This window comes from Aricia agestis, chromosome 5, assembly GCF_905147365.1.
Source record: "Aricia agestis chromosome 5, ilAriAges1.1, whole genome shotgun sequence".
NCBI lineage: Eukaryota > Metazoa > Arthropoda > Insecta > Lepidoptera > Lycaenidae > Aricia > Aricia agestis.
Window position 1 is genome coordinate 2,900,094 of NC_056410.1, and position 27,055 is coordinate 2,927,148.

The following is a 27,055-nucleotide window of genomic DNA, read 5'->3' on the forward strand; positions in this document are numbered from 1 at the left end:
GGGCGCAACGGCCCGCATTTTCCGTAAAAGTTTTACTGCCCGTCGCGCACTCGGTTAAACAACTTGTATGAAAAATGCGGTCCGCTGCGCCGTTACAATGACCGCGTACCTTTATGCTCATATAAATCATAATTTGTAAATCCTTCAGCAATTATTAACGTACAGTCTGTCAAGAAAATGAAGAAATTAAAAAGTGGCAACATCGTAGTGTCATCCCTTTTTTCTTAGATTAATTTGAAAGGGATGACACGATGATGTTGCCACTTTTTAATTTATTCACTTTCTTGACAGGCTATACGTTTGATTATATAAGTTTGATTATATAGAAAAGAGCAAAAGTCTTTAAGACTTACGACAAGTGAAGGCGTATATTTTTGTGACGGGTGAAATAAATCCGCTAATTCATATCCGATGCAGCTAAACTCTTGCAAAAGCAATCTTAAAATAAAATTTTACAAGTTCTAACATGTGCTATTCAAATACGAGACAAACAATAAATATGTTTGAAAACCCAATAGTATGACGATATATCGAATGGAGAACCTAGCCAAAGTAAAAACTATTTTAGAAATATAAAGATGTCTTAGATTAATTGAAGAATCCAAATCGATTTTACTATGTATAACGAATATAAATATTTTATACAGCCAATTAGAGAAAAAGTTATATCATTTAGATAACCACATTTATAAATATACGTTCTGACTATTTTTTTATATAATTTTTGTACATTACGTAGGTTTCTAGCGGAATTTTATACTCGAACAATTATCCGAATAAGAGCTTCAACTAATTTTAAATGAAATATTTTGTGACAAAATGTTAATAGTCTTCAACGTGTTAAAAAAAATCTTACCATTACAAAATGATTCTATAAACCTGGCATCCCAATTAATTTTGAAACACAAACTTTGATTGGGACTTTGAGACTTATAAAAAATTCCGTTAAAAACCGTACAAGTATATCTAAGGAGGTTTGTTGTCTCTGCAATAGTTGCTGCTGCAGTTGTTGATGTTGTTGCTGCTGCCGTTGTTGTTGCTGCCGTTGCTGATGTTGGTGTCAACGCCTCCAGGAGCGGTCCTCCTCCTCTTCATCCTCCTCGTCGAAGCGCAGCAACGCGTCCTCTGAGAGCTCCTGGGGCTACAAAAAATAACAAATTAGAAATTGTCTTTTGCTGTAAAATAGTTGTTTCTACTACTCCGTTGCACAAAAGTTCGTTTGTCGCGCGGGAACCGTACACATTTCAGCAACAAAAACTATGTCCTTTTCGTCTTTCAAATCATCTCTACACCAAATTTTATCTAAATAGCTTTTGCACTTACAATACTTGTTAGATTGCCGAATTTAGTTTATCGAAGGAAACCGTCGTTTATCGAAAGGAACCAATAGGAAACCGCCGTTTTTTGCACAAAACCTCTAATACTATTATGTCCTTTCTTTCATCAAATTTCATCTAAATTGGTTTAACGGTTAAGGCGTGAATGGGTAACATACAGATACACTTTCATATTAATTATGATATTAGTAATGAAGTAAGGATTGACAGAAGAACATTTACCTCGACCTCCTTGGTGTCAGTCTGCATGGACTCGCCGTTATGCGCGGGCGCCGCCACGTTCATCGGGAACGGCTTGTTGTTCGTCACCCAAGTTATCTGTTGTTATACAATCCAATTATAGTCCAATCTCTTTACAAAAACAGTAAATAAAAGCATTGAGTGGGATGCTCAGACAACTCTGTTTGTTCGTTAGTATCTTAAAATACGTACGGATAGCGTGCGGTCGTTGTAGTGTCGTCCGCGTGCGAGCGCCTGCTCGGCGTGCGCGCGCGCCGCAAACTGCAGCCGCAGCTCCGGCACCGACATGTTCACGTCCTTGCCCGTTATTTCACCGAATTGCTGCACAACAAACCCACTATAAGTTTCTATTCTTATTTCTAAAAGTCTTTTGGTAAATTTCACTTTTTACTAGTTATTGCCCGCATTTCTGTACATTTTTCAGGGACAAAAAGTATCCTATGTCCTTTCCCGGGACTAAGTATCTCAATATTAAGCGTCAAGAGGTAACAGACAGACACACTTTCAAATCTATACTAATATTATAAAGCGGAAGTTTGTTTGTTTCAAAGCGCTAATCTCAGGAACTACTGGTCCGATTTGAAAAATTCTTTCAGTGTTAGATAGCCCATTTAATGAGGAAGGCTATAGGCTATATTTTACTATGCTAAGGCTGAAAGGAGCGAAGAAATAGAGGAAAATGTGGAAAAAACGGGGGGAAATTATTTGAGCTTGCTAATCTCAGGAACTACTGGTCCGATTTGAAAGGTTCTTTCAGTGTTAGATAGTCCATTTATCGAGGAAGGATATATGCTATATTTTATCACGCTAAGACTAATAGGAGCGAAGAAATAGAGGAAAATATGGAAAAAACGGGGGAAATTATTTGAAAGGGCTTATCTCACGAACTACTGGACCAATTTTTCTGTTATTTGGCACAGATAAGAAGTAGACTACGTAAAGGATCATAGGCTATTTTTTGTGGACTAATTTGTCTGTGACATATCTAATTTACGCGGGCGAAGCCGCGCGGAACGTCTAGTGTATAATATTAGGATTAAGGGTGATACCGCGAAATGCGCCTGCACAGCGTCCAGCTCGTCGGTCTCGAAGCCGGAGATAAGCAGCGCCTTGGGGCGGTGGTCGACGGTCTGGTTGACGCTGTACTTGGGCGGGGCCGCGCCGCGAGTGTACCGCATCGCCGGGTTGAACCGCCCGCCCCTGTGCGCAACACTATGTTACACATAAACATACGACGTTATTCGATTGTTACTGTACTGCTTATTTTTTATGCTTAACGCAATCGAGTATACAGGAAGAATTTTTAAATACTTCAAACTTTTAGAAGTGAACTTAAACATGAATATAGCAACTTTTAAAATGTAGTTTCTTAGAAATTGAAGTTAAAGTAACTTTTTTAAGTTTCCAAAATGCATTAGCGCTTCAGCACATGTATGAAACGCCTGCGGGGCTAAAATGGTCACATTTAGCAATTCCTCTCAATCAATTGTCAAAACTGTCAAACTGACAAATGTCAAATCAGTACAAAAATACAGAAATGAATTGCAAGCAGACATGCATTTTCTGATTTAAGAAAAATGAATAATATTATGATTCCTATCATGATTCTTCAAAGCGACCATTTTAGCCCCGCTGTTTTTTTTTCTTAGAAACTTAGAAAGTAGACACTGTTTAAAAATTCTTCCTGCGTAAGTAAATATAATGTAAACCATATTTCCAAAACTCTACTCAAAACACGCAAAAGTACCGTTCTACAGGATATACGTTTGATGGTTTATGCTGCATGAAAAACAGCAGTTTGAATAAGGTTTATTAGATTTTTTCGTTCAAAAAGTATTCCTTATGCCATAAACAATACTTACCTAAGCTTTCTTTTCATAATTCGATAGCTTGAAACAAAAACAAACATACAACAAATTCGCATATAACATGCTGTGCTAATCATTGAGTTTTGTTTGTGTTACGTTGTACCAGCACTAGAATAGATAATAATATTAAGGGGCGATTTCACCAAAGAAATGGAACGCGTTCAAAGCACTCTGGACCGGTTCAAAACCTATAAACGCGATTATAACATCAAAATGCATTTCACCAGCATAAATTGAACGCGTCCACAGCAAATCCGAGTTTTATCTTCTGAACGCCCAACTTCCGAAGTTTAACGTCATAAAACCCGTTCAAGCCCTGTCATGGCGGAACGAAAAACATAGACAAAAGAAATGTCAAGATGACAGTTTTGACATATGCGTTTGTTAGTTTATGTATTGTTTCTTGCTATTTTGTAGTTAAATTAACATGAATAGGCTTTAAAATGATGAAAACATGTAAAATAATCGCGTGAGGTCACGTAAACTTAGATTTAATAATCGCGATCAAAAAAAGTTTGTGAAATCCAATCGAAACAAAACGAGATTTACGTCGCAGCATGAACGCGTTCAATGGGAACTAAGTTTTATAAAACTAAGTTTTATGTGTGTTTGGTGAAATCCCACCTAAGAATATTTATAGTAAAAAAAAATTTGAAATTAGCTTTATAAAATCCTTAGGTAAGAAAATGTTATCGTTTTTTGAAAAAAAAAATGTAACCCCACACCTGTACATATTTTTTTGTGTGCGAGCTTGCATATGCATTTGCATGCTGGTGTACGCAATTGCGTGCTAGCGTATATGTGCCGGCGTGCATTACCTGGAGTGGGGTCGACGTGCGATGGGGTGCGTGGGGAACTGTATGGCCATCTGTTTACGCATCAGGGCAATCTTCTTTATCAGCTCAGTCACGTCCTGTCCCTCCTGATAAAATAAATTATTTTTAGTATCACACAAAGTGACCGATTTATCAAAAACTTAGCTCTATTTAACTTTACCTAGTTATGACCAGTTGTTGAGATTTTTGTCAGAAGGTTATCTTTTCAATACTTTTTTTTGGTTGGTTTGGATTGGTTAACAGCTGTTTGAGGTAAGCAAATTAAAATCGTTAATGAATAGATAAACTACTGTCATAATCTTAAGAAACTGGACATTAAACTAGCTATTACGGCCTGTCCACATCTCCACGTCGCGACGTCAACGTGGAACGGTGCGGTAACGTGGCAGGGTACGTTGACGTGACGTGAAAATGTACGTCAACGTAACGTGGAAATACACTACACGGTGTAGAAACATTTTACGTCTTTTTTTTTCTTAAATCTCTCTCTCCGTCTTCTTAACAATAGCAGAAGCAGAATACGTACTGTGCGGTCCATAACTCGATAAGTAGTGAAGAATGTAGCAGTTTTACAAGGCATGGTCACGTACATACAATGTTGCTACATCGTGACGTGCATTTTTACGTTACATTTACGTGGACATGTGGACAGGCCCATATTAAAACTATTTTGCAGACAGTAAAAATGTCATTGGGAATATTAGAGACATTAAATTGTGTGTAAACTTATATGTATACCTGTTGCTTAGTTATGATGTCCAGTTCGGCGTCTAGAATCTCCTTTTGAGCTTCTTGTGCCGTTTTAGGTTTCATAGCAGTCTGCAACGGAAGTAAACGATTATATTAGAATATAATACTATCGTCTATTTTTAATTCATTTATACAATGGCTTTTTACACATTTGGCACTTATGATGACGCATTTTATATGATTTTTTTTTATTAAATGAGGGGGCAAACGAGCAAACGGGTCACCTGATGGTAAGCAACTACCGTCGCCCATGGACACTCGCAACATCAGAAGAGCTGCAGGTGAGTTGCCGGCCTTTTAAGAGGTAATACGCTCTTTTCTTGAAGGTTTGCGGTAGCCTTAGCACGGCCACCAGTAGAAATGCGAAAGTATGGACAAACTGGCCGCCGCGTGGGACGATAGCGAAAAGTTGCAGGTGGTATGAAAAATTGAAAGCTACAGGTCTAAAGTGCGCATAGTTTGTGTTTCATAGAATTGTTTCAAGGATAAAGCGACACTGTGGCACTGTAGCTCATAAGTGTGAGTTCGATATGAACGATAAGATGTATAAGATAAAATAGGTACACAAAAAAAATACAAGTTATCAAAGAACAGTTATTTATACAGAAAAAATATTATTTATACAGTGTTAGTGTAACCACCGTTATCCTTGAAACCATCAAATGAGCCTGTCAAAATGAACAACTTTTTCTATGACAACAATGCAGAAACTGCCGATCCGGGCATTCATACGGATGCCCGGATCGGCAGTTTGTATGAAGACGGATTTTTTTTAGTTCCCAGCATTGTTCTCATAGAAAAAGTTGTTCATTTAGACGGGCTCATTTGATGGTTTCAAGGATAACGGTGTTTACACTTACATATTGTATTGTAAGTTAGGTAGTGATTGGTTTGCCTTCATCTAAAATACTTAAATATTGATTTTAATTTATAAAATATATTAGTACGCAACACAAAAGCCACACTATACAATATTAAGTCTTAGTCTGTAATTGTATACAGGTAAATTCAATAATGACCTTACTATGTTTAAATGAGTCAACTTATGGATTACGGTTTTTACAAATATGACATGAGTTGTATAATGATCTAAAACTATGTATAATTGTAACTACTAAACTAAAACTGCTAAAATTCTACGTAAAACTATTTTTATTTTTCTGAACTTTCTATTTGAACATACCGTATTAACGGTATAATAATAATAATTATAATACGATCTACGAATATACTGATTTTTCAATACCAAACTTCAGTGCAAAAATGATAAGAATGTTTTATGATCAATGCTGTTTTATTAACACAGTAAAATCCCCACCAACAATAATTGAACATAAAATCCATGACCACAAAACGTCCTTCCTTTTGAAAGTCGGTTAATAATCACGCCAACATTTATGACGTAGGAATGGGAGTATATTTTTAAGATGGTTTGATAAACATTGAATGGCTGACATATTATGCGATCCGTCCCAAATTAGTCCAATGATATTCTAATATAGTCCGGTTCCAGAGCACATAGAAAATTGCACATTAACCAAGATTTCCTTCTCTCTTTCACAAGCGCTCGAAAATACTGCTTTCGCGCTTTTGTCGGTACCTGAGAAACGCGATATCAATATATTCGTGCGCAAGTAAAGAGATAAGAAGCCGATGCTGATGAACAAATTTCTTCGCGCTCCTTGGCCATACTTTAGCTATTTACATACTTTTAGTAGGTATACACAACATTAATACACAACTAGAGAACGTATCGCAGAACGCATGCGTCATGGTGCTTGGGCAAGCAACTGATAGTTTTTCTAAAATCAGTTTCATGTTTACTGACAGATACTTTTGTCGTAGTGAAGGAAGTAATATTATGTGCAAGACATGCTCTAACATATAAGTGGTGTGGCTTGCTTTGTGACAATGGAGGTCGCTTTCTTATTGAAATGTGACATGATTTTGCGTATTGTGTAAACTTGGGGAGTAAAAAACGTGAAAACTTTATTTTAATAAGTTTCTATAGAACATTTTGCAACGATGCTCGAACGATTATTTTGTGCGTCTCTAAATATGATTAAACGAAAACCACGAATATGAGATTATGCACGTCTTATGATCGGTAAAATATAAACCATGCATATACGTGCACGCATATGCGTATACGGCCGCATATGCGCGTCATGCACGAGACGCATGCGCACGCCACACGCCCTGTACCTGGTTCAGTTGGAGACGTGACATCGACCTCGCTACAGACTCGTCCTGCGGTTTCAATATTTTTATTTTATTCCTGTTACGGCTTATAGTCTGTAGAAGCCTTAAAATATATCTTAGTGTAAGAGTACTTTCATACTCTGCTTTCAGAATTATATTTAAGTATTTATCGCCTTATACAATATTTCAATAAACATAAGATGAAGAGATATAGTGTTATTGAAGAAAACTTCAAATTTTTGAGTAATATTATAAAACGTTGAAAAATAAAACTTGGAGAGTGCAGTACAAGGTTGAGGTCAGTCTTACGTCACTACGAGACTAACGAAACTTGTTAAAGACAAACATACTTTAAAAATCTATCAAAAATTAACCATAAGTAAAATAAAAACTAGTTATAAACAATGATAAACTCACCCTCATCAAAACGCCATTCAACACGACTAACTCCTTCTGTAACTTTTCAATTCCCTCTTGCGTCTCCTTGATTGCCTTCAATAGAAGAACATTCTCCTGTTCAGTAGTTTTACCTAAAAAATATGATTTATGAATACTTCATACTCTAACACTTCTTTACTGGACCGCACATTAAGCAGTATAATATACTGGGTAATGGGTTATCAAACTTTTAAGATAGTGAAACCAAAACAAGTACGTATTATTTTATGGTATCCTAAATGTAGACTGTAGAGTGAACCAAATGTCTTATAATCCAGACTGAATTTATAGACAATGGTACCCCCAAGGACGTCATAGAACATAGTTTGGAAATCCCTGTCATAAACGTGGGAGAGACATGCTTCGGCACGAATGGGCCGGCTCGCCCGGAGAAATACCACGTTCTTACAGAAAACCGGCGTGAAACAGCGCTTGCGCTGTGTTTCGCCGAGTGAGTGAGTTTACCGGAGGCCCAATTCCCTACCCTATTCCCTTCCCTACCCTCCCCTATTCCCATCCCTACCCTCCCCTATTACCCTATTCCCTCTTAAAAGGCCGGCAACGCACCTGCAGCTCTTCTGATGCTGCGAGTGTCCATGGGCGACGGAAGTTGCTTTCCATCAGGTGACCCGTTTGCTCGATTGCCCCCTTATTTAGACTCACCCGACTCGAGTCTCTGTATGAGTTGCTTCTGCTGCTGTATCTGCGAGTCGAGCAGCTCCTGCGCCCGCTTCTGTTCCTGCGCGCGCCGCTGCACGTCCGACAATACCGGTTTCGCCTTCACGATGGGATTTGTCACAGGCTCCGGCTTGTTCTCAACGCCGTTCGCTTCTTTTGCCTGATACAAATAACGATATAAAACTACAATCCCACTACCTATAAAAAAATGTTATCTGGTCTATTTTTATGAATCTATCAAAATTTTCTTGTTTTAGACTAAGTTTTAGACACAATGTTTGAACATTGAACAAACAGTCGGGTAAAAATTAGAGTTCACAACATATGGATTGTGGGTATTACATTATGGAATCGTATATATTACCTTCTCAGTTGCTTGTTGCTTGATATCAGCTGTCGCTTTAATGTTGTCTCTGTTGATGAGAACTTTGTTGTGAGAGGCGTAGGCGTTTGTCCTCTCAGCCGGCTTGGCCTGATTTTGGCCAGCAGGAGCGGTATTCTCTTGTTTATTCTAAAAAGCAAGGAACGTTTTTATTTATTTTTTGACATACTATTTTTCAATTCATATTTTTTTTATGTCGCTACTGAAAATAGATGGAACATGATTATTTAGGCTTACCTCAGGGTTGTGCCAAAACACCTTGATGAAGCGGTTGTTGAGAACGGCTTCTGTACTCTTGTAGGCCACATTGGCCTCGGTTGGCGTGGAGAAAGTTATCAACGCCGCTTCTGGATCCCCCTCAAAGCACACCTGTGATAAATTAGAAGTTTGCATTGTTTTTTTAATTTATAACAAATAATCAATAAATCATGGAAATATGTATCTGACTACAAACAACATTTTTTTTTTATTTTGGGATTTGGGATTAAAAATAACTACAAGTAATGTGCTTGGTCTTAATGCCACGTTTAAATGTGATTTTAATATGTCATGTTGTAGATGTTAAACCAGGGACAGCTACAGGTATTTTCCAAAAAATTCTTACAAGTTGTCAGGTACCTGTATATTAACAATCTTGCCGAACTTGCTGAAGTGGTTATTCAGATGTGTGATGTCGTTGAGACCTCGCGGGACCTTCTTCACTTCCAGCGAGCGATTGCCGGCGTTAGCGGGCAGGGGCGGCCGCGGTCCGCTGTTGTTACGCGGGTTTTGGTCTGGAAGTAACAAATGTGTTACTCAATCACTTGTTTAGAATGCCTAAGCTGTAAATGACAAGTGTACACTGTACATGTCATTTAAACGCACGCTTAGAACCTTTGTTTAGACCGCTAATTTACAATTAGCTAGATTTGGATCGTTTCGACCAGTCGCAACTCACAAATAATGCTATTGAAAAACTGGTGCAAACAGGAAACAAACACAGGAATTGTCCACAAGAAACCAATTTCTACTGGTTAAATTAATGACGGATCGAAACGATTTTCTGAGTAGTACGTTAAACTCTCATTGTGACAAATTGGCGTAGCAATATTTTCCTACACGCTTATGTCATGCTTAGTCAAGTCTTTACTTGTGTACCGTAAAATGGGGGGGGAATCGGGTCACTTTCCAAGTTCAACATTGATTTTTATTGACTTTATCTTAAGATTAATAAGAAAAAATTTTATCAATAGAGTTCCGGTGGTTCCTAGTTTTGTTTGCAATACATTACAATTTTAGTTTATTAAATAAAATATACAAAAAGGTCCAAAAACTTACTAGACCCAATTCACCCACAGTCTGGGGTGAAAAGGGACGCATATGGGGTTAATAGACATTTTTGCTAGGGCTGCCACTTTCCTGATGTTTCCAAATAGGTACTACCTACTCAGGTAGGTACTTATATGAAATAATGTTTTTAGCATAGCTGTATAGGTATGAGGTATATATTATACAAGAATTAGTACAAAATCAAACAACAGATCCAATCAAGCATTATCACATTATTATTATATTTTTATATAAATATTGAGTCACTCTTCTTCGTCGTCTTGTAAATCGTCTGGTGTTGCGACTTGCGTTCCTGATCTTTAAAATTCCCAATCCCTCACGCACTCAGCAAAACACAACGCATGCGTTGTTTCACGCTAGTTTTCTATGAGGTGATGGTATGTATCCGGTCGAGCCGGTCCATTCGTGCCGAAGCATGGTTTTTCTCACCTTTAAACAACAAACACCTGTACGAACAATGATGATAAAATAATAATACTAGAATATATCCATCGTGACAACCCTATCCATAAAGACCCAATTCACCCATAGGCGTCCCAGTTCATCCAAATTAGGTCCCTATTAAACCCATATTCGGCCCAATTTCCCCCACATACGACCCTTTACACCCCGATTTTTTCTTAAAACTACCTTAGTGATAAAAAATTTAAATACTATTTAAAAAAATACTTAAATCCACTTACTTTCTTACTTATTCAATGCCTGAATATCCGCTACAACGGATGCGATGTTCACGTTCACACAATTATTCCAAATAAGTAAAGAAAATTAAAATGTTTTTCGGAGCAAATTTCACACGATTTTGACTCAACTCTTTGAAGACTGTTATTTTCATCAAATTCAATGACAGGACGAGCAAATGTTGCCAGAATATATAAAAAATGTTGTAAGCTTTAAATAAAAAAGCTTACCATAGTGTAAAATTAAAATACTATGGGAAATTAGGTTTTCTAAAAAGGTCACACTTTTGACCCAATTCTCCCTGCAGACCCTAGTACCCCCAATTTACGGTATTATTATTAATTATAATTATTTTAAATGTTACTTATTCGAAAATTAACTTCTAACTGGATATAATTATCACTGTTATAGAAATTCCAAGGTATTTGAACAGTCAACATAATATTTTTTGTGGGTGTTCACTTACAAAGTCTATTATAGTCGAAGTTCTTCTTTATAGGCGCGGGATGTCTCGGTCCAAGCGGCGGCGGCATCGCGGCGCCGTCGGGCGGAACGTCTTGTCGCACCCTGCATTCGTCAATGATCAAACACGTTAAATACTACACTAACTGCCGCACTCAGAGTGGAACATTAATTACTTACTTGTAATTAATTCAACATTTTGACATAGGCCCCATTAAATTACTATCTGTCAAACTCTTCATTAATTGAAGGTCAATGAAGGTTAATCATAATTAAATGTCTCCGAGTGCGGCGGGAAGTTTTGGTATTTGCGTTGTTTTACTGTCTTCCTAACGCAAAAAACTTAACACCTTTCCTAATAAAAAGTTTCATGTGTGTGTTACCTGGGTATGGGCACGAGCTCTCTCGGCGCGAGGTGGTGAGGGAGGTGCGGAGGGTGCGCGTGCGGCGGGAACCCGCCCACGCCGCCGCCCCAGATGTCCGGCGCCGCGGGGTTGTATTCTAAATATAAACAAATAATAATGATTAGAACTTAAAGTACAGTCTGTCAAAAAAGAGTAGACGCTGAACTAAATTTTCTAATCGTAATCAAATAGTGGTATTTTCGACTCGTATTTCCACGGACAACGTTTATACACTTCAAATACTTTTTTATTGTGGCACATTTTATTATATATTTTAATAAAGTTTTTCAATATTTTATGTAATTCAAAATTTGTGTTCGGCGTCTACTCTTTTTTGACATCGTAAAACTCGTAAATTATTGTCTATGGACTATGACGTATATTCTTTCATGCGCATGACTGAACTTCGGCAATCGGATTTAAATTTCTAATGCAAATATCGATACAAGAGTATTCAGTTAGCTACTGTGATACTTTGTTTAAGAAGCTGAAGATTTTGTTTATTTGAAGTTTGAATCTTACGAACTACTACACCAATTTTTAGTGTTCCGTTATCCGTACCCAAAGGGTAAAAACGAGACCCTATTACTAAGACTTCGTTGTCTGTCCGTCTGTATGTCTCCAGGCTGTAACTCAAGAACGGTAATAGCTAGAGAGTTGAAGTTTTCACAGATATTTATATTTAAGGGGGGCTCCCATATAACAAACGTGATTTTTTTGGCCTTTTTGTTCTATATCAGTAATAGCAACAGATAGGTACTTGAATTTTTCACACAATCCTTAGTTTTATGTGTACTTTAATATTTAATAATAATATTAATATAAAATAAAAAAATAAGAGGGGCTCCCATACAAAAAACATAAATTTTGGTCTAATTTTGCTTATTACTATAAATATACAGATCGAATTTCTATGCAAGTTTATACAATTTTTAACTGATAGATTAAAATTGTTAAATTATTACCTAGCACATGTTCACTTCGATTTTTTTTCTAGGAAACTAAAAAGAGAAAAATTAAAACCGACTTCCAGGGTAAAAACAATAATAACATCCTTATACGACCTATATATGACGACCTCCGTGGCTCAATGGTTAGAGTGTGTGGCAACTCAAGCCGGGGGTCGCGGGTTCGAATCCCGCCGACGGAACAAAAAGTTTTTCAATGTTCCTGGGTCATGGATGTGTATTAAATATGTGTATGATATAATAAAAATCTTAAATATATGTATAGTATAAAAGTATTAAATATATTTCCGTTGTCTGGTACCTGTAACACAAGTCCTTCAGGTACTTAGCATGGGGCCAGACTCGACGTGGTGTGAAGCGTCCATAGATATTATATTATATTATATATTATAATATGAACTAAAAAGTATTAAATAATTTTTCTTACCCAATAGTGCCTTTTTCCGGATTCGGCTAAACCTCAATTATTTCTGTACTCAATCTTCATCATTTTGAAGTCGGTGCCAGTTCCAAAAGTTTCATATATTCTGTCAGAGAACTGAAGATTCAGCTATCTGGTACCGACTTCAAAATGATGAAGATTGAGTACAGAAATAGTTGAGGTTTAGCCGAATTCGGAAAAAGGCACTATTAGCACATGTTTTGGCGCTAAAAGTAAATTGCTAACTAAGCAATTACGTGTGAATTACAATGTAAACAAGTGCAGTTCTGTAAACGGCCTGATAAAAAATTTAACACAAAATCATGCAGATAACTTTAAGAGGTGCGCTTAGCCTGTAAGTTTAAATATTGCATGTTTTTCAGTATAATTGTGTCAATCCAATTGTATGTGTACCTATTATTATGTTCAATAAAGAATTTTGAAAAAAAAATAAAAAAAAGTTGTACCATCAGAATTCCCACTTGCGAAACCCGTTTAAAGAAATAACGACTCATGCTACGATACTATAAAGTTCAAATTCCGACCGCGCAGTGCTAGGTGCCTACAATTATATTTACCTACTTGAGCGCTCTCTTTCCATCGCATAACTCGTACCTTTTCTGACGAAATCAAGTTTTCGCCTTTTAGAAAACAAAATAATCTTTTTAATTACTATTGGTACAAATAGCAAACCTTTTTATCTATACTAATATTATAAATGCGAAAGTATCTCTGTCTGTCTGTCTGTCTCGCTTTCACGCCAAAACTACCGAACCGATTGTATTAAAATTTTGTATACAGATAGTCTAAAGCCTGAGAAAGGACATAGGCTACATTTTTACTGGAAAAAAGGGTTGTACGGGGGTTAAAATAAGAAAATTTGTGCAAATTAAGTTAGTTCCAAAAATTTATACTAGATGGCGCCGTGCGTCTCTTACATCGCGCTAACGCTTTGATTAACGAATTGAGTTTCGATTTTTTTTTCGATTGTTATTTCTCTTTTACGTTATTTAATAAGTCAGTACTTTATATTATTATATACAGTGACGTAACCTTAAACCTATCAATGATAAATAGTTTATGGGTAAAGTTGTGTAATTGGGGGGCTAATGCCCGTTTTCACGATAATAGTTATATAATAGTTTTATATATTCGATTATAGTGCAGGAAACTTTTACAATTTAAACATAGTAACATGTGTTTATTTATCTATAGTTTGTGTGTTTCTTCGTATGAAATTGGTTTATTTGATATGTTTGTGTAGTTTTTATCTACTTTTTGTATTTAAATACCTTATTCAAATACATATTTCATTGGCCTTTTTTAATTGTTCATTTTTATAAGATTTATAACGATTTTGTCACAGCGGTTAAATCAGTATTATGAATTAAATTCCTCTATGATCAGTAAACAGTAGATACGCGACGAAAAATCTTGCGCGTGCGTCACCGCTCGCCACCACCCGCGGGTGGCAAATCACCCATTTGCCACCCGCGGGTGGTACTTACAGTTCGATGCCTACACTCGCGAGTGGGACGGCCTGCTAAAAAATATTTAATACTTTTTAGTTCATATTGGATGTTATTGTTTTTACCCTGGAATTCGGTTTTAATTTTTTGTTAAAAATAATAATTACTACAACTAGTTATATTATAAGTTACCGGGAACGGGCGGAGGGATGGCGAGGACTCTGGTGAGCGTGGCGTCCTCCAACACGACGGGATCGACGCCGTGGTCCCACTCGCACAGGTCACCGCGCATGCAGTAGCCTTTCACTGTGTAACAAAACAAAACATATTGTATTATATTGTATAATTATGTAACTATTATTTTTACCGCATAACAGCCCAAAGTGGACGATAACGCCCCCTTGTGGGCGCTGAAGGTCTAAAGGGGGCGGTGTGGGACCCAGAAAAAATAGGGGCGTTGTGTAGTGGCTTGGGGGTGATTAGTAATTTCATTTCATCAGGATGCATTTTAAAATGTGAAATTAGGAGGCGCTAAAACATAATTTGTTCTCATAGTGGGCAGTAGACAAAATAAGTTTGGGAGCCCCTGCCGTATAACGAAGCTGTATAACGAAAAATGATAACTTTGAGGTTGGCTAAGGACAGACTAAACAGCAAGCAGTGAGTTATGTAATTTTCAAGTTTTATTTTAATACAAACCGTCAAAATCTCTACAACGTCGCTTGTAGGCGTCGTTGTGGTCGAGGCGGGTCTCGTGCGGCGACATCGAGCGGTCGCGCGACCTGTCGCGAGACCTGCCAAAAAAGTTCACATAAAAAATCAAAACGAAACATACAAATGCTTTAAGTATATATAATAAGGAAGTTCGTTCCAAAAATTGGCACGAACTTCCTTATTCATTCAAGACATTCTTGATTTTGACTTATCACATTTCTATAGCATATAATATTCCAATGTATTTAGTTAACAAATAAAACTAATTTAAAATAACATTTTACAATATTTTGCTTTGAATTTGCATATTTACAGACTCTTGCAATACAGTTAACAATAGAGCAGGGGCCTCTGGCATTGATAATATGTAAAAGAACTAAAAAAAACTTTTGTCAATAAATATATTAGTATCATACCGTTCCCTATCCCTCGAGCGCGACACTCTGTCTCTGTGTTCGCGGTCGCGGGACACGCGGTCTCTCTCCAACTCGCGCGTACGCAGCAGCGCCGCGTCGCGGTCGCGAGTCGCCGGCGACCGGGACCTACATACGGGCAACATTAGCAGCGTTCGATTTGCTTTATTTAACAAAGGTAATATGTTTAAGCGACATAGCATATACAGGGTGCAATTTAACCTTCCTGCCAAATTTGGATATATTGATCCTTGTTAAAAATAAAAATACACGTATTTCTTCTTTTATAATCGCTCAGTACTAAAATTTTGAGAAATAGCCTCCGAAAGTTATCCTACCAAACACCACAAAATATGGACACATGCGCGGCCCGGCCCCTCCCCGCCCTTCCATTGTCATTCTTGCAGTAACGGATTAAGACTACTTGCCCTAAGCAATCCATGCCTGTGGATTGCTTAGGGCACCCTATCCGTATCTCAACTAAGAATCGGTCTTTGAACCATTACTCTTCTGGTGCCCCCCTCAGACATGATGCCCTAGGCAATTGCTTAATAATTTGATTAAGGGCTAATCCGTCACTGCATTCTTGTTATTATCATAAGTTGCGAATTTTCCCTTCATACTTTGACGGGCTTAGGACCGTCAAATGTAAAGGACGTAGGCAGGTATGTTTAGAATAAAATTAATTGATACACATCAAAAGAATGGAAAATTACAACTTTTTAATTACGAAAAATAAGCACTTTAGAAATTTATAATAAATCTAAACCACATCCTTTGCATTTAGGCGTATTTAAAAAATTCAATCAACTTATGTATGTACACAGTGCAACTAATTAAAAAAAAAAAAAACCCACCTCTAAATCTTATTTACTTCCATCTCGTCTACACTTAACATAGTTCAAACTGCAATCCGTTTTGCTCTAAGCAGAGTCTAGCGCGTTTTGCACATTGTCTTTAAGACTTTAAAAGTTTGTTAAGCACAACTTTGTCACTTTTAACCTCGTCAGAGGCATGTCTTCGAGGCTGGCTAGGCGTGTGTGTTGCGAAGTGCGAACTGTCCATAATCCGAGTCTTTGATTGTTTCGCGATTCAGATTCAGGGTACAGCTGCTGCATTCGAGAATCATCAATCAGCTGTTACGAAGACGAGGAAAACTTTCTTGCTCGTACAGTCTCTGGGTTCCGCGTAAACTTTCGCCACTCAAAATGTAGCACCTCCACCTATGCCTCCACATTTCATAACACTCGATCGTGGTTAGGGTACATTGTAACAGACACAAATTAAAGCGCGGGGGCCGGGGGGGCCGTGACAAACAAAATGATTACGTGTTAGCTATGCAACTACGCGCGTGGTACTAAACGGTCGCCGGCGACCGGCGCGGCGGGCCTCCCGCCTCCCACCCCGCGCGTCACCCCCGCTTTACCCCTACGCATAACCGGTCTTCCGATTGGTTCGGCTCGCCGCGCGACGACGCGACGGACTAGCGGTAATCGTAATTATTATGAACTTATGAAGTGACCATTGTGCGTCGAATTTTTTTGGGATAAAATATGTTATTGTAAAAAAATTGACACCCTATTTTTATTTGTTTAATGGACTCACCTAATGATACCTAAGCCCCAAAAAAAAATTGGCAGGTAGGTTTAATTGCACCCTGTATAAAAGGTATAAAGTCAAAGGAGTGATAATATACCAATGATATGTATTATGGATTTGCGCCTATAGACACACATGCAATATGCACTATGAGATGAATCAAGCCACCAGCAGGTAGATCATCTGATAGTTCACGTTCTTATTTCTAAGGGGCCGTTCATAAAACACGTCACACTAAAATTAACTTTTTTTGACCCCCTCCCCTCGGCTGTCACGCTGTGTCACACTTTCTGTGACCCCCCTGTTAATATTTCGTCACAAAAACTAGGCCCTAAACATGATAAATTTTGATTGATACACAAATTTGGATATTAGAAATTAAATAAATATAATTTAAATAAATACTAAGCCCATACATGATAAATTTTGATTGATACACAAATTTGGATATTAGAAATTAAATAAATATAATTTAAATAAATATATAAATGACTCACTACCATTACAAAATTGAAAAAAAAGTCCAGAGAATGAACACTTAGTAATTTTTTTTAATGAACGGCGAACGTCACGCTGCCGTAGACCCCCTTGTCACATCTTGACACACTCGGCAAAACCCCTCCCCCCCCCCCCCCCCCCCTTGTATGCGAACGTATTTTATGAACGGCCCCTAAGGAAGAGAGCCATCGTCCGTATTTATAATATTATGTAAACTTATGTATTGTCAAAATGTAATAAAATAATAATAATAATAATCATTTATTTCGGACAACACATCCATAAGTATTAGTTATTAAGTTAGTAACAATTTTTCTTAGACTAAGTTAAAGCTAAGTTAATAAAATGGCACCAGCGAGCGGTCATTGACCTTTCTAGTCTTGGAGCGATAAGCAAAATGATTGCACTGTATTCTGTTAAATATTACATCCATCTAGTCAAATAGACGATAAAGCATTGCTGTCCTTCATTTTAATATTAGTAACTTGACACTACGGACACTGCTTCACATCTCGTAGTCGAAGCTTGTTCTGCACACAACTTATATAATGTATGAAATGATGGATGGATTCTATAGGTACAATGTATTTCAGTTAACAAACCTAGATCTGGAGGTATGTCTCTCGACGGCAGGCGGCGGACTGCGGTTGCGGTATCGGCCGCGCGGCGACGGCGAGCGGGATGGTGGTCTCCTGGTCATCATAATAATGTATTGTAAAAAAATTGATTTGTATATCGTTAGTATGGAAGTTAATTTTTAACTTGTGCACTGAAGATAAGGACAAAATGACAGTTGACAGGTAACTAAGTATATAAACAACTTTGTAAGTGGCGTTGCCATGACATGACATGTTTTGGACATGCGCTTTTAAGTTCAGTTCGGTTTTCAAGAAAAATTACGCCGAAGAACACGACACTTATCAGTAAATGGTGAAACAGGCCCTTAGTACTTGTAAATTAACAAAATCTATTTAAAAAGGGCGTAGGTATCAGTAACAGACTACGAATAATAAAAAACTAAGGAAGCGTTACTCCAATACTTCAATCTTTTGAATTTGGTTCCTTTTCGCACACTAAAATATGGCAATGTAGCTACGAATCACTACATTCAAATTGACAAATTAAAACGTTGACAATAACTGTCACTTCTATAATTACACAAAATTTTTGCATGTATTCGGGTCACTTTTTGCATAAAGTATGCATGTATTCGGGTCACATTTTGTAGAATCAGAACAAATTTTTGACACAGTTACTCTTCCTTAGTTTTTATTATTCGTAGGTAAGAGATAGACTTTCGCATTTATATCCCCGTTTTAGTCCCACCTGTTGAGAGGTCTGCGCTCGTGTTCCTCACGTGGTCGTCTCCTGCCGCGCCGCTCCCACGACCGCGAACGGCGACGGCGACGTTCCTCCTTGTCGCGCAACTGAAAACAATCCCGCGTTAAGAGTAGGTAGGTAGGTAGGTAGCTATAAGGCTACTAAAGGAGGTTTTAATATGACGATTGCCCATATGCTTATATCAATCTCCAAGTTCATAAATTTTCTGTAAGAGTGGCTGTTATTTTTTTTGTAAATTTAATTTCTATTGAGTATTTAGTAATGAATGATAAACAAAAGGGAAAAGTCTGTTCTTAATGATAAGTAAGAGCTCACCGATTCAGTTCTACGATCGCGTCTTCTCGGCGCCTCGACTGGTTCCTCCAAAAGTTCTGTTGGCATAACCTACGAAAAGATCAAAATTATAGACGAATTTATAACTATGTCATTACCAAAGTATCGCGATAATTTTGTGCGCAAGTAAAAGAGATAGAAGTGACAGATAGCGTATGCATGTCCAGCTGGGCTAGCATGGCGACCTTTTTTACTTTGAGGCAGGAACTTTTATACATGAAACTATAGTTATTTCTTCTGTACGAAGACCGGAAACAAATCTTAATCGCCATACTAAGGAGGCTGGTACTATTAAGGAGTGAGCACACTGAGACGGGCCGTGCCGGGGCTCATCGCAAAAATCCGCCTCCATACAATTTTAACGGACGTTGTTCGTAGAGTCCAACATCCTGAGGATGCTCCGGTGTTGGGGCGAAACGCGCGTCGAGGTTTTCAACCTGCATGGTGGTGAGGGGCCTTGCACGGATTTGCCAACATTATTGCTTGTGTGGTGGTGGTGTTTGCAAGTTCTAACATGCGAGTGTACGCATAGGCAGTGTGGGAGGAGGGAGGTGCTGTACGCATGCCTATGCGTACACTCACTCATTTACTTAAAGGTGGAAGTTGTTTTCGCGGAATATTGCTAAAAATAATTACAAACTAAATTTAAATTAATTAATTTAAATGGATTTCCGCAAAGTAACGCCTGATTCCATTAACTATCCATACAATTTGTATGGAAGCGGAAATCTTCTGCGGAAAGCACACTGAGATGGGCCATGCCGGGGGCACGGCCCGTCTCAGTGTGCTCACTCCTTTATGGGACATTAGTAATATTTTTTTCTAGACTTTCAAACTGATTCCTACCCAAACTTCTTTACATGGGCACTAAATACCATAACAAACCTTTACAAGAGTATGTTCGTGTTGGGGTGGCAGCGGTCTGGTGCGCGGCACCACGACCCGATGAGTGTCGAGCCGCTCGCGGACCGGCACGCGCTCTGCGGGTGGTGGGGCAACTGAAAATAGAGTGTCCACTTTAAGTCAGTGTTTTCCAACTAGTATATGTATGGGGCTTTGCGGTGTCATCTCTGGACCATACACAATCCGAATTTTCTTTGCTGTTTATTGTATTCAGGGGGTCCGCAAAAACTGCTTGATTTCCTAGGGGTCCATGGCTGAAAATGGTTGGGCAACACTGCTTTAGATGTTTTAGTGAAAACTACTGAACTCTTACAATAATGAACATAAATAAACTTCAAACATTTTCATAAATTGAAAAATCATTAAATTTTTCGAAGTGCAGCCCACAAAGTGACAGTATTTGAGTTGTTTACCTCATATATCATAAGATCAGAAAATGCCTCCTAAGTCCTAGGCACAGGATATACTGATTGTCTATAAGTTTCTACAAAATGAAGATTTTTTTCTAGTAAAACATTTTTTTTCGCCTAAACTTCTTTTAAAAACCATTTATGGGTAAAGCCAAAAAAATTTCAGTCACAGGTTGGGCTGCCAGACGGGTGCATTTTATTCAGTTGCTGGCCAATGTTTATACCAGGTGTTTGTGTCGTGCAATGGAACCGTTGAAAATTTTGGCCATTTACGAAGCATATTTAGAAGACACAGAAGATAATGCCAGAAAAAGAAGCTGGGTAAATCCACTTAATAAGGAAAGACTGATGCTTGGACGTTTTTAAATACTATGCAAAATATAAGATATTCATTTAATAAAATAAAATATGATTATTATATAATAATAAAAATGGTTATGAAGTAAGAATAATTAAGTAAGTATAAAAGAAATAAAAATGATAATAATAGTAATAAAAACGAAATAAATATTTTATGCTGCAAAAATTTTACCCCCAAAAATATCCCCAAATTACCCCCTAAAACCCACTCTTTTTATTTTTTCCCACTAAATTTAGTAGGAAATCCTTATAGTTGGCAACACTTCCCTCGCTCCCTGCAAACTTAATTTGGTTGGAATAATGCGTGTGAGTCGGCAGACAACTCATTTTGCGTTAAAAGAATATTAAAAGTATAAAACTGATACCATAAAAATATTTCATGTTAAATATAACATTAATGTAAGAACCAAATAACTTATCAAAGTTAATATTATGAATTGAGGTTACATTGCAGTTATCTGATTATTACATTATATGGAACAATGAAATAATTAAAAATGTTTACCATTATTTTCTACTTCGGGTTCTTTTTCTTCTTTGGTGTCAGCAACTTCTGGGGGTGGCGTAGGTTGCTTCTTCTCTGCTGGTGCAACTGACTTCAAGTACTCTTGGGTCTCCAATGCTTTGAACAACATGTCCACAAATGGTTTTGTCTCTGTAATATAACAAAAATTTAAATGAATAATAGGACACTTTTTGCAGCAGGAAAATGTAACTGCGGGTTTGTTTTATAATCTAAAAATGTAGAGGTCTGATGTAAAGAAATCTTATAACATTTAAATAATATCAGATTTAAATTCACAAAGGTAAATCTGACAAAACCACTAACCCTGCTGCAGGAAAACATCAAGCTGATCCAGCATTCCATCTCGGAGCTCATCTAAGGCTTTGTCCTTTTTGACTAAGGCGTAAACATACTTTGCAAGGGCTGCGGGGTCTGCATCGCACCTGCAACAAGAAACATTATGCGCTATGTAGATAAAGTCAACTTGGCTAACTATTTTGCCACTATAAAATTAAATTTGCATAAAATAGAAAATTATTTTCTTAGTTAAACTTTATTAAATTGCATTCTTACAGTGTGTAGTTGTGAAAGATATATTTTTCAATACTACAAAGCATTTGAAACATTTAAGTATACATCATAAAATTTAACCTCTAAGACAAATCAAACTGTTTAACAATGACAGAGTTCTACTGAGACGGTTATTACACTATTTAATTTTGGAAGGTCAGTTGGTATAAACATGTGTTGCTGGAGCTAAAATAGAGATGCATGTGGAGGCCGCTGATATAAATAGACACAATCACATTAGTTAATACAGAAAACATATTGGTGCACTGGGGGTGATAATGTGATATTTTTGTTTGAGTAAACAATACTATTAGTTGGTAATTAGATGTTATTTCGTTTACTAATTATAAACCATTAAGTAAGTTTTCTAATCTTATATATAAAAATGGATTTTCAAATGTGTTAGTCGCGCTAAAACTCGAAAACGGCTGAACCGATTGGGCTGATTTTAGTCTTAAAATATTCGTAGGAGTACAGGGAAGGTTTTAGAGTGACACGAAGTTCGCCAGGACAGCTAGTTAATAATAGAAACATGATTATCTGAAGTGATTGTGTAAAAATTTTTGCGGACTTTGTACCCACAGTAATTTGACCATTTTTGTAATAAAAAAAGCCAATATTAAAGAGCAATTTACTTTTCCAAATAATGTTTACTACCATTCAAGATTTTACCTATTCAGGGGGCTTACAACAAATTTTCTTCATCGATTCTTAATAGAATTGCCAGTCAAAATAGTATGTAATTGACATTGCCTTTGATAGTATGAAGTCAACATTTGGTTCATGTCATACAATTCCATACATTTTGATCAACAATTCTATAAAGAAGCATTAAAGAACATGTGTTAGATAAGTTAAAAACTTAAAATCATATTCGTAGGTTACACTATCAGTTTTTCATCAATCTGATTGACAGAATATTGATGGTTATAAAAAGTACATAATATATTTAAAAAATGAGCAGTCCATCAATCTGTGGATTAGACAATCAGTTTTCCATCAATCTTTATCAGACTGATGGATCAGATTGATGAAAAACTGATTGTGTAACCTATGTATCATAATATTTAACCCATCAAGCCCCAAGAGGCCACATGTGGCTGTGAAACAATTGAATATCTATTGTGTCTCGTTTCCCATGATCGAGGGAAACAGTAGGAACTCAATTAACCAAACTAATAATTATTGTCATAAGGGATTCAGATAATCGAAAATCTGGACAACTGAATGTATGGAGAGTTTGGTGCTAATATGCTATACAGTTGTATTGTATTTGTTAAAAAACACAGAAAAAACCAAGTTCATCATATTGTGAGCTGAAGCTTGAGCAGCTCGTGAATATGGGATCATAATAATTGGTGTTATTTTTTAATTTTAATCAACAACAGATTATTTTAAAATGTATTATTTTTTAAAATTAGGAACATAAAATTAATATCCGAACGAAAATTTTGATATTTTTCCTTTTTGAACAAATTCTTATGGCAACATTGAATAATATAATTATTGAGAATATATAATAATATTGCTTGTTAGCTGATATTGGCGATTACGAAGATTACGACACAGTAATGTGACACCTAACCAAATCATCAGCTTTATAAACCTCGTTCATAAAACCAGCTAAATTTGTGATAAGTAAAAATAATACTGAAAAGAAATGCAGAAATATATTTTAGTTGGTTCATAAATGAATTAAATATGGCTGAAATTTACTTACAGTGGTTCCAATATGGACGTCAACCAACTTTTGAAAGCGTCTGGATTTTCAATTATCATTTTGTTCACAAAAAATGCGTTGTATAAAAAATATCCAACGATTTGCTGAAGCAAAGGTTTTATAAATGTTTTAAACTTATATTTTATAAAGATTTAATTCTATCCTCTTTTGAGTTTTTTAAAACACACGTTGTATCATAGCTCTAGCACAATTTACAAATGACAAAATATGGCGGATGACAATTGACAATTATTTTGACAACTGACAACGATTGTCGATGTGACATATGTCATTTTGTTTTCTTATAATGGCACTTCGGCTATTTAACCATGGCCAGTGTCGAGGATATTATGGCGGGAAGACAATATTCTTTAACCTCTCGAATACCGGGATTTCAAAATTCTATTAAGCCTCAAAATTCAAATACCGCGTTCTATGGCGCCATTAAAATTTTTCGATTTTTTTTTCAAGTTTTACAAAATTGCGCCAATCAGGAACTAATTTAGTGCATTCTTTTTGTAGCCAACTTCATACTCTTAAAAATAATGTATAGAACAAACGAAATTAAATCTTAAACACACTAAAATAAGTTACAAAACAGGGTGAGGTCGAGTGCATCAGGTGGCTCATTAACGTGCCGGTGGTACACAGAGGTATTTTTATTGTGCAAGATAACGGATAATATTTTACCAACACCAAAAACCCAAATATATCACAATTTGGGAAAAAATAATGAAAACCACTCCAACACACGGACGTAAAAAAAATATTTTACGTCCGTGCTCCAACAATAAAAAGTAGAAGAAGTGTCAAAGTAACATGCTCGCCAAAATTATGGAGAGTGTAGATGGAGGAGAACTATGTAAAAAGTGTCCGCTGAAATGCGTTAAATTAGGGTGGCGCTACAGTAGCAACAGGGTAAATTTTAAATGATTTAGCAGCTTTTATTTCAGCTATTTTAGGTTATAATATTTTTCAAAATATATTGGTATATACCAGTAATTCTGTGACTCGGCTATTCAGCTAACTTCAATTTATAACCATCAAAAACATCCTGTAAAAAAACCAAGTCTCGCAACTCAGTTTTTATACCGTAAAAATTTATGAGATCCATGCAATACCAAGTCGGTTAATTTATTCAGTCCCTACTTAGGGGAACTTCTGTCTCAAGTTAGTACGTAAGTTATTATCATAAATCAATATTAAAAATCTTTTACGTTTTAAATAAATAGATCGGCTGTTAGACAATTTAGGCTTATCTTTTATTATTTTAATCATGTATAAACAATTAAAACGTTGTTTACGACTTGACCAGCAACTTGTTATGGCGTTGCCATGACATCTTTTGGACATGCGCAATAAAAGGTTTGTCCAAAAATACGCCGACGAACACGGCCAATGGACAGGCGCTGGATTGGCGCTGATTGCTATGTGAAAGCAGTACCTAGTGAGTGTACTTGGAACTACGATTTTGCAAATGGCGGTTGTCATTTTCTATATAAATTAGTTCACAGTACGCTAACCGCAGCGCTTCAAATCGGCATAAGCCATAGACATAATATATACTGTCGTAAAGACCACCTGACAACTCGAAAATGCGTGACCATTTTTGATCTGTCAATGTGTGCGTGTGCTAGTGATGTATATTTTACTATCGATAGTATAGTATTTTGCTATCGATAGTTTAGTCCGTTCGAGTTATTTTACCTGAGTTTCTATAAGAAATAAATAATATGCAACTTTGATAGATTTGTATTTCAAAATAGGTATCATAAATATTAATTGGCAAAAAAAGGTGACGATTGAAAAGTAGATATACATTTTCTTTTGGAATGATTTTTCAATCGTCGGATATGTTATGACATGAGGTTCTTATAGGGGTAAATAATTTACACTTAACACATTATAAAGTTACTTATTTATTACTCAGGTAAAATCTATCTGGTAAATCAGTCCTTACATTGAAAGTAAACAACACACATAATATATTATATTTTATTCTTAAATTAAATACATAATATTATAAAATATCATAATATTTTATTACAATTATTTTGAACCGACTTCCAAACAGGAGGAGTCTAGACGTTCGCCTGTGGATATATTTTTATGTATGTTCAACGATTACTCCGCCGTTTATGAACCGATTTTCAAATTTTTTCTTTTGCTGTACATTGTATTGTTCCGAGTAGGTATCATGTTCACAAAAGTGGTGGTCTGGTGATGGAAACAATGAGAAATCGAAGTGACTCCTTGATATTCAAATGGGAACATATGGTCCCAGAAAACGTTCAAAATCTTTCGATTAATAAATTTAAAAAAGTAGTCAAAGAACGTTTTGTGCCAAAGCCAAAATGATTTCATAATTGATGGCACATCTTGGGAGTAGAATGCTGAATGACTGCTTGCAAGGCTACTTCTACATGACTTACAATTGTATCTATCTATGTTTAATTTTTAGTTACAGCATTGTAAATTTTGTTTTAAAAGATTTTTTTTTCTCACTTTTTTTGGTAAAAAGTGGGCGTGCGAGTTTCTTACGCCGGTTCTTCTCGTCGGCTTAGTTACCGAACCGGTGGTAGGCACCATGTATTCTGAAAATATATTTTATTTTAGATTTGTTCAGAAATAAAGCAATTTTGATTTTTATTTTTTAAAACACCAACTGTAAGTATAGAAAACGTTAAGGACAGCTAAAATGAGTAAAATTATTATTTTTAAACAAAAAATTAAAACCGACTTCCAAGGCAATGACAATAGTAATATTATTCTTAAATGAACTAAAAAGTATTAAATAATTCTTATTCTGTACTCAGTATTAATTCTGTTCTCAATCTTCATTATTTTGCAATCGGTACCAGCTAACCTAATCGCCAATTCTCTGACAGAATAGGTATAACAGCAACTTATATACTTAGGACTGGTACCGACTTCAAAATTATGAAGATTGAGTACAGATTAAGGATTATTTAATACTTTTTAGTTCATATAAGTATAATCTTAAATGAACTAAAAAGCATTAATTGCTTATAATTGCTTATTTTTAATAATTGCTTCAGTAACAAGTGCAACAGTATGTCAAACTTACTGGCACAAATAAAGTTGGGATAGCTCCTTTAACCAAAATAGTATTTATTCTAATTTTTCTTTAAAAATTTTCAATGAAATGTTTGCCTACATATTGTTGAATTTTTCTTGGGATTCCAACCAACACGCCCAATTAA

At 36.4% G+C, this 27,055-nt stretch overlaps 1 protein-coding gene across 5 annotated transcripts; it reads right to left on the reverse strand.

Annotated features, from left to right (window-relative positions):
- Positions 1-247: 247 nt before the first annotated feature.
- LOC121726888 (RNA-binding protein 26) lies at positions 248-24,029 on the reverse strand. 5 transcript variants are annotated; one of them, XM_042114524.1, is made up of 25 exons: positions 23,832-24,029; positions 21,866-21,984; positions 21,542-21,691; positions 20,249-20,361; positions 19,346-19,414; positions 19,016-19,116; positions 18,292-18,381; positions 15,596-15,721; positions 15,165-15,259; positions 14,658-14,771; positions 11,587-11,704; positions 11,208-11,308; positions 9,350-9,504; positions 8,969-9,100; positions 8,714-8,860; positions 8,335-8,509; positions 7,651-7,763; positions 7,237-7,281; positions 5,020-5,100; positions 4,264-4,367; positions 3,440-3,466; positions 2,627-2,777; positions 1,770-1,898; positions 1,560-1,655; positions 248-1,141 (listed from the first exon to the last, which is right to left on the reverse strand). In XM_042114524.1, exons 1-25 carry the CDS (start codon positions 23,888-23,890, stop codon positions 1,061-1,063), a joined length of 2,691 nt encoding a protein of 896 aa, XP_041970458.1. In that variant the 5' UTR covers positions 23,891-24,029; the 3' UTR covers positions 248-1,060. The 5 variants fall into 5 exon arrangements, with proteins under 5 accessions (XP_041970458.1, XP_041970457.1, XP_041970461.1 ...); XM_042114523.1 differs by having other exon boundaries at positions 2,627-2,789; XM_042114527.1 differs by lacking the exon at positions 7,237-7,281 and having other exon boundaries at positions 2,627-2,789.
- Positions 24,030-27,055: the final 3,026 nt, after the last annotated feature.

Bases quoted from the DNA above. Each gene is read 5' to 3' on its own strand.
- LOC121726888 (XM_042114523.1), bottom strand. From the start codon at position 23,890: ATGATAATTGAAAATCCAGACGCTTTCAAAAGTTGGTTGACGTCCATA. The intron at 11,705-14,657 runs GTAACTTATAAT...GTTTATATTTAG, and splicing joins CATCCCTCCGCCCGTTCCCG to AATACAACCCCGCGGCGCCG. The intron at 9,101-9,349 runs GTACCTGACAAC...AATTTATCACAG, and splicing joins GCAAGATTGTTAATATACAG to GTGTGCTTTGAGGGGGATCC.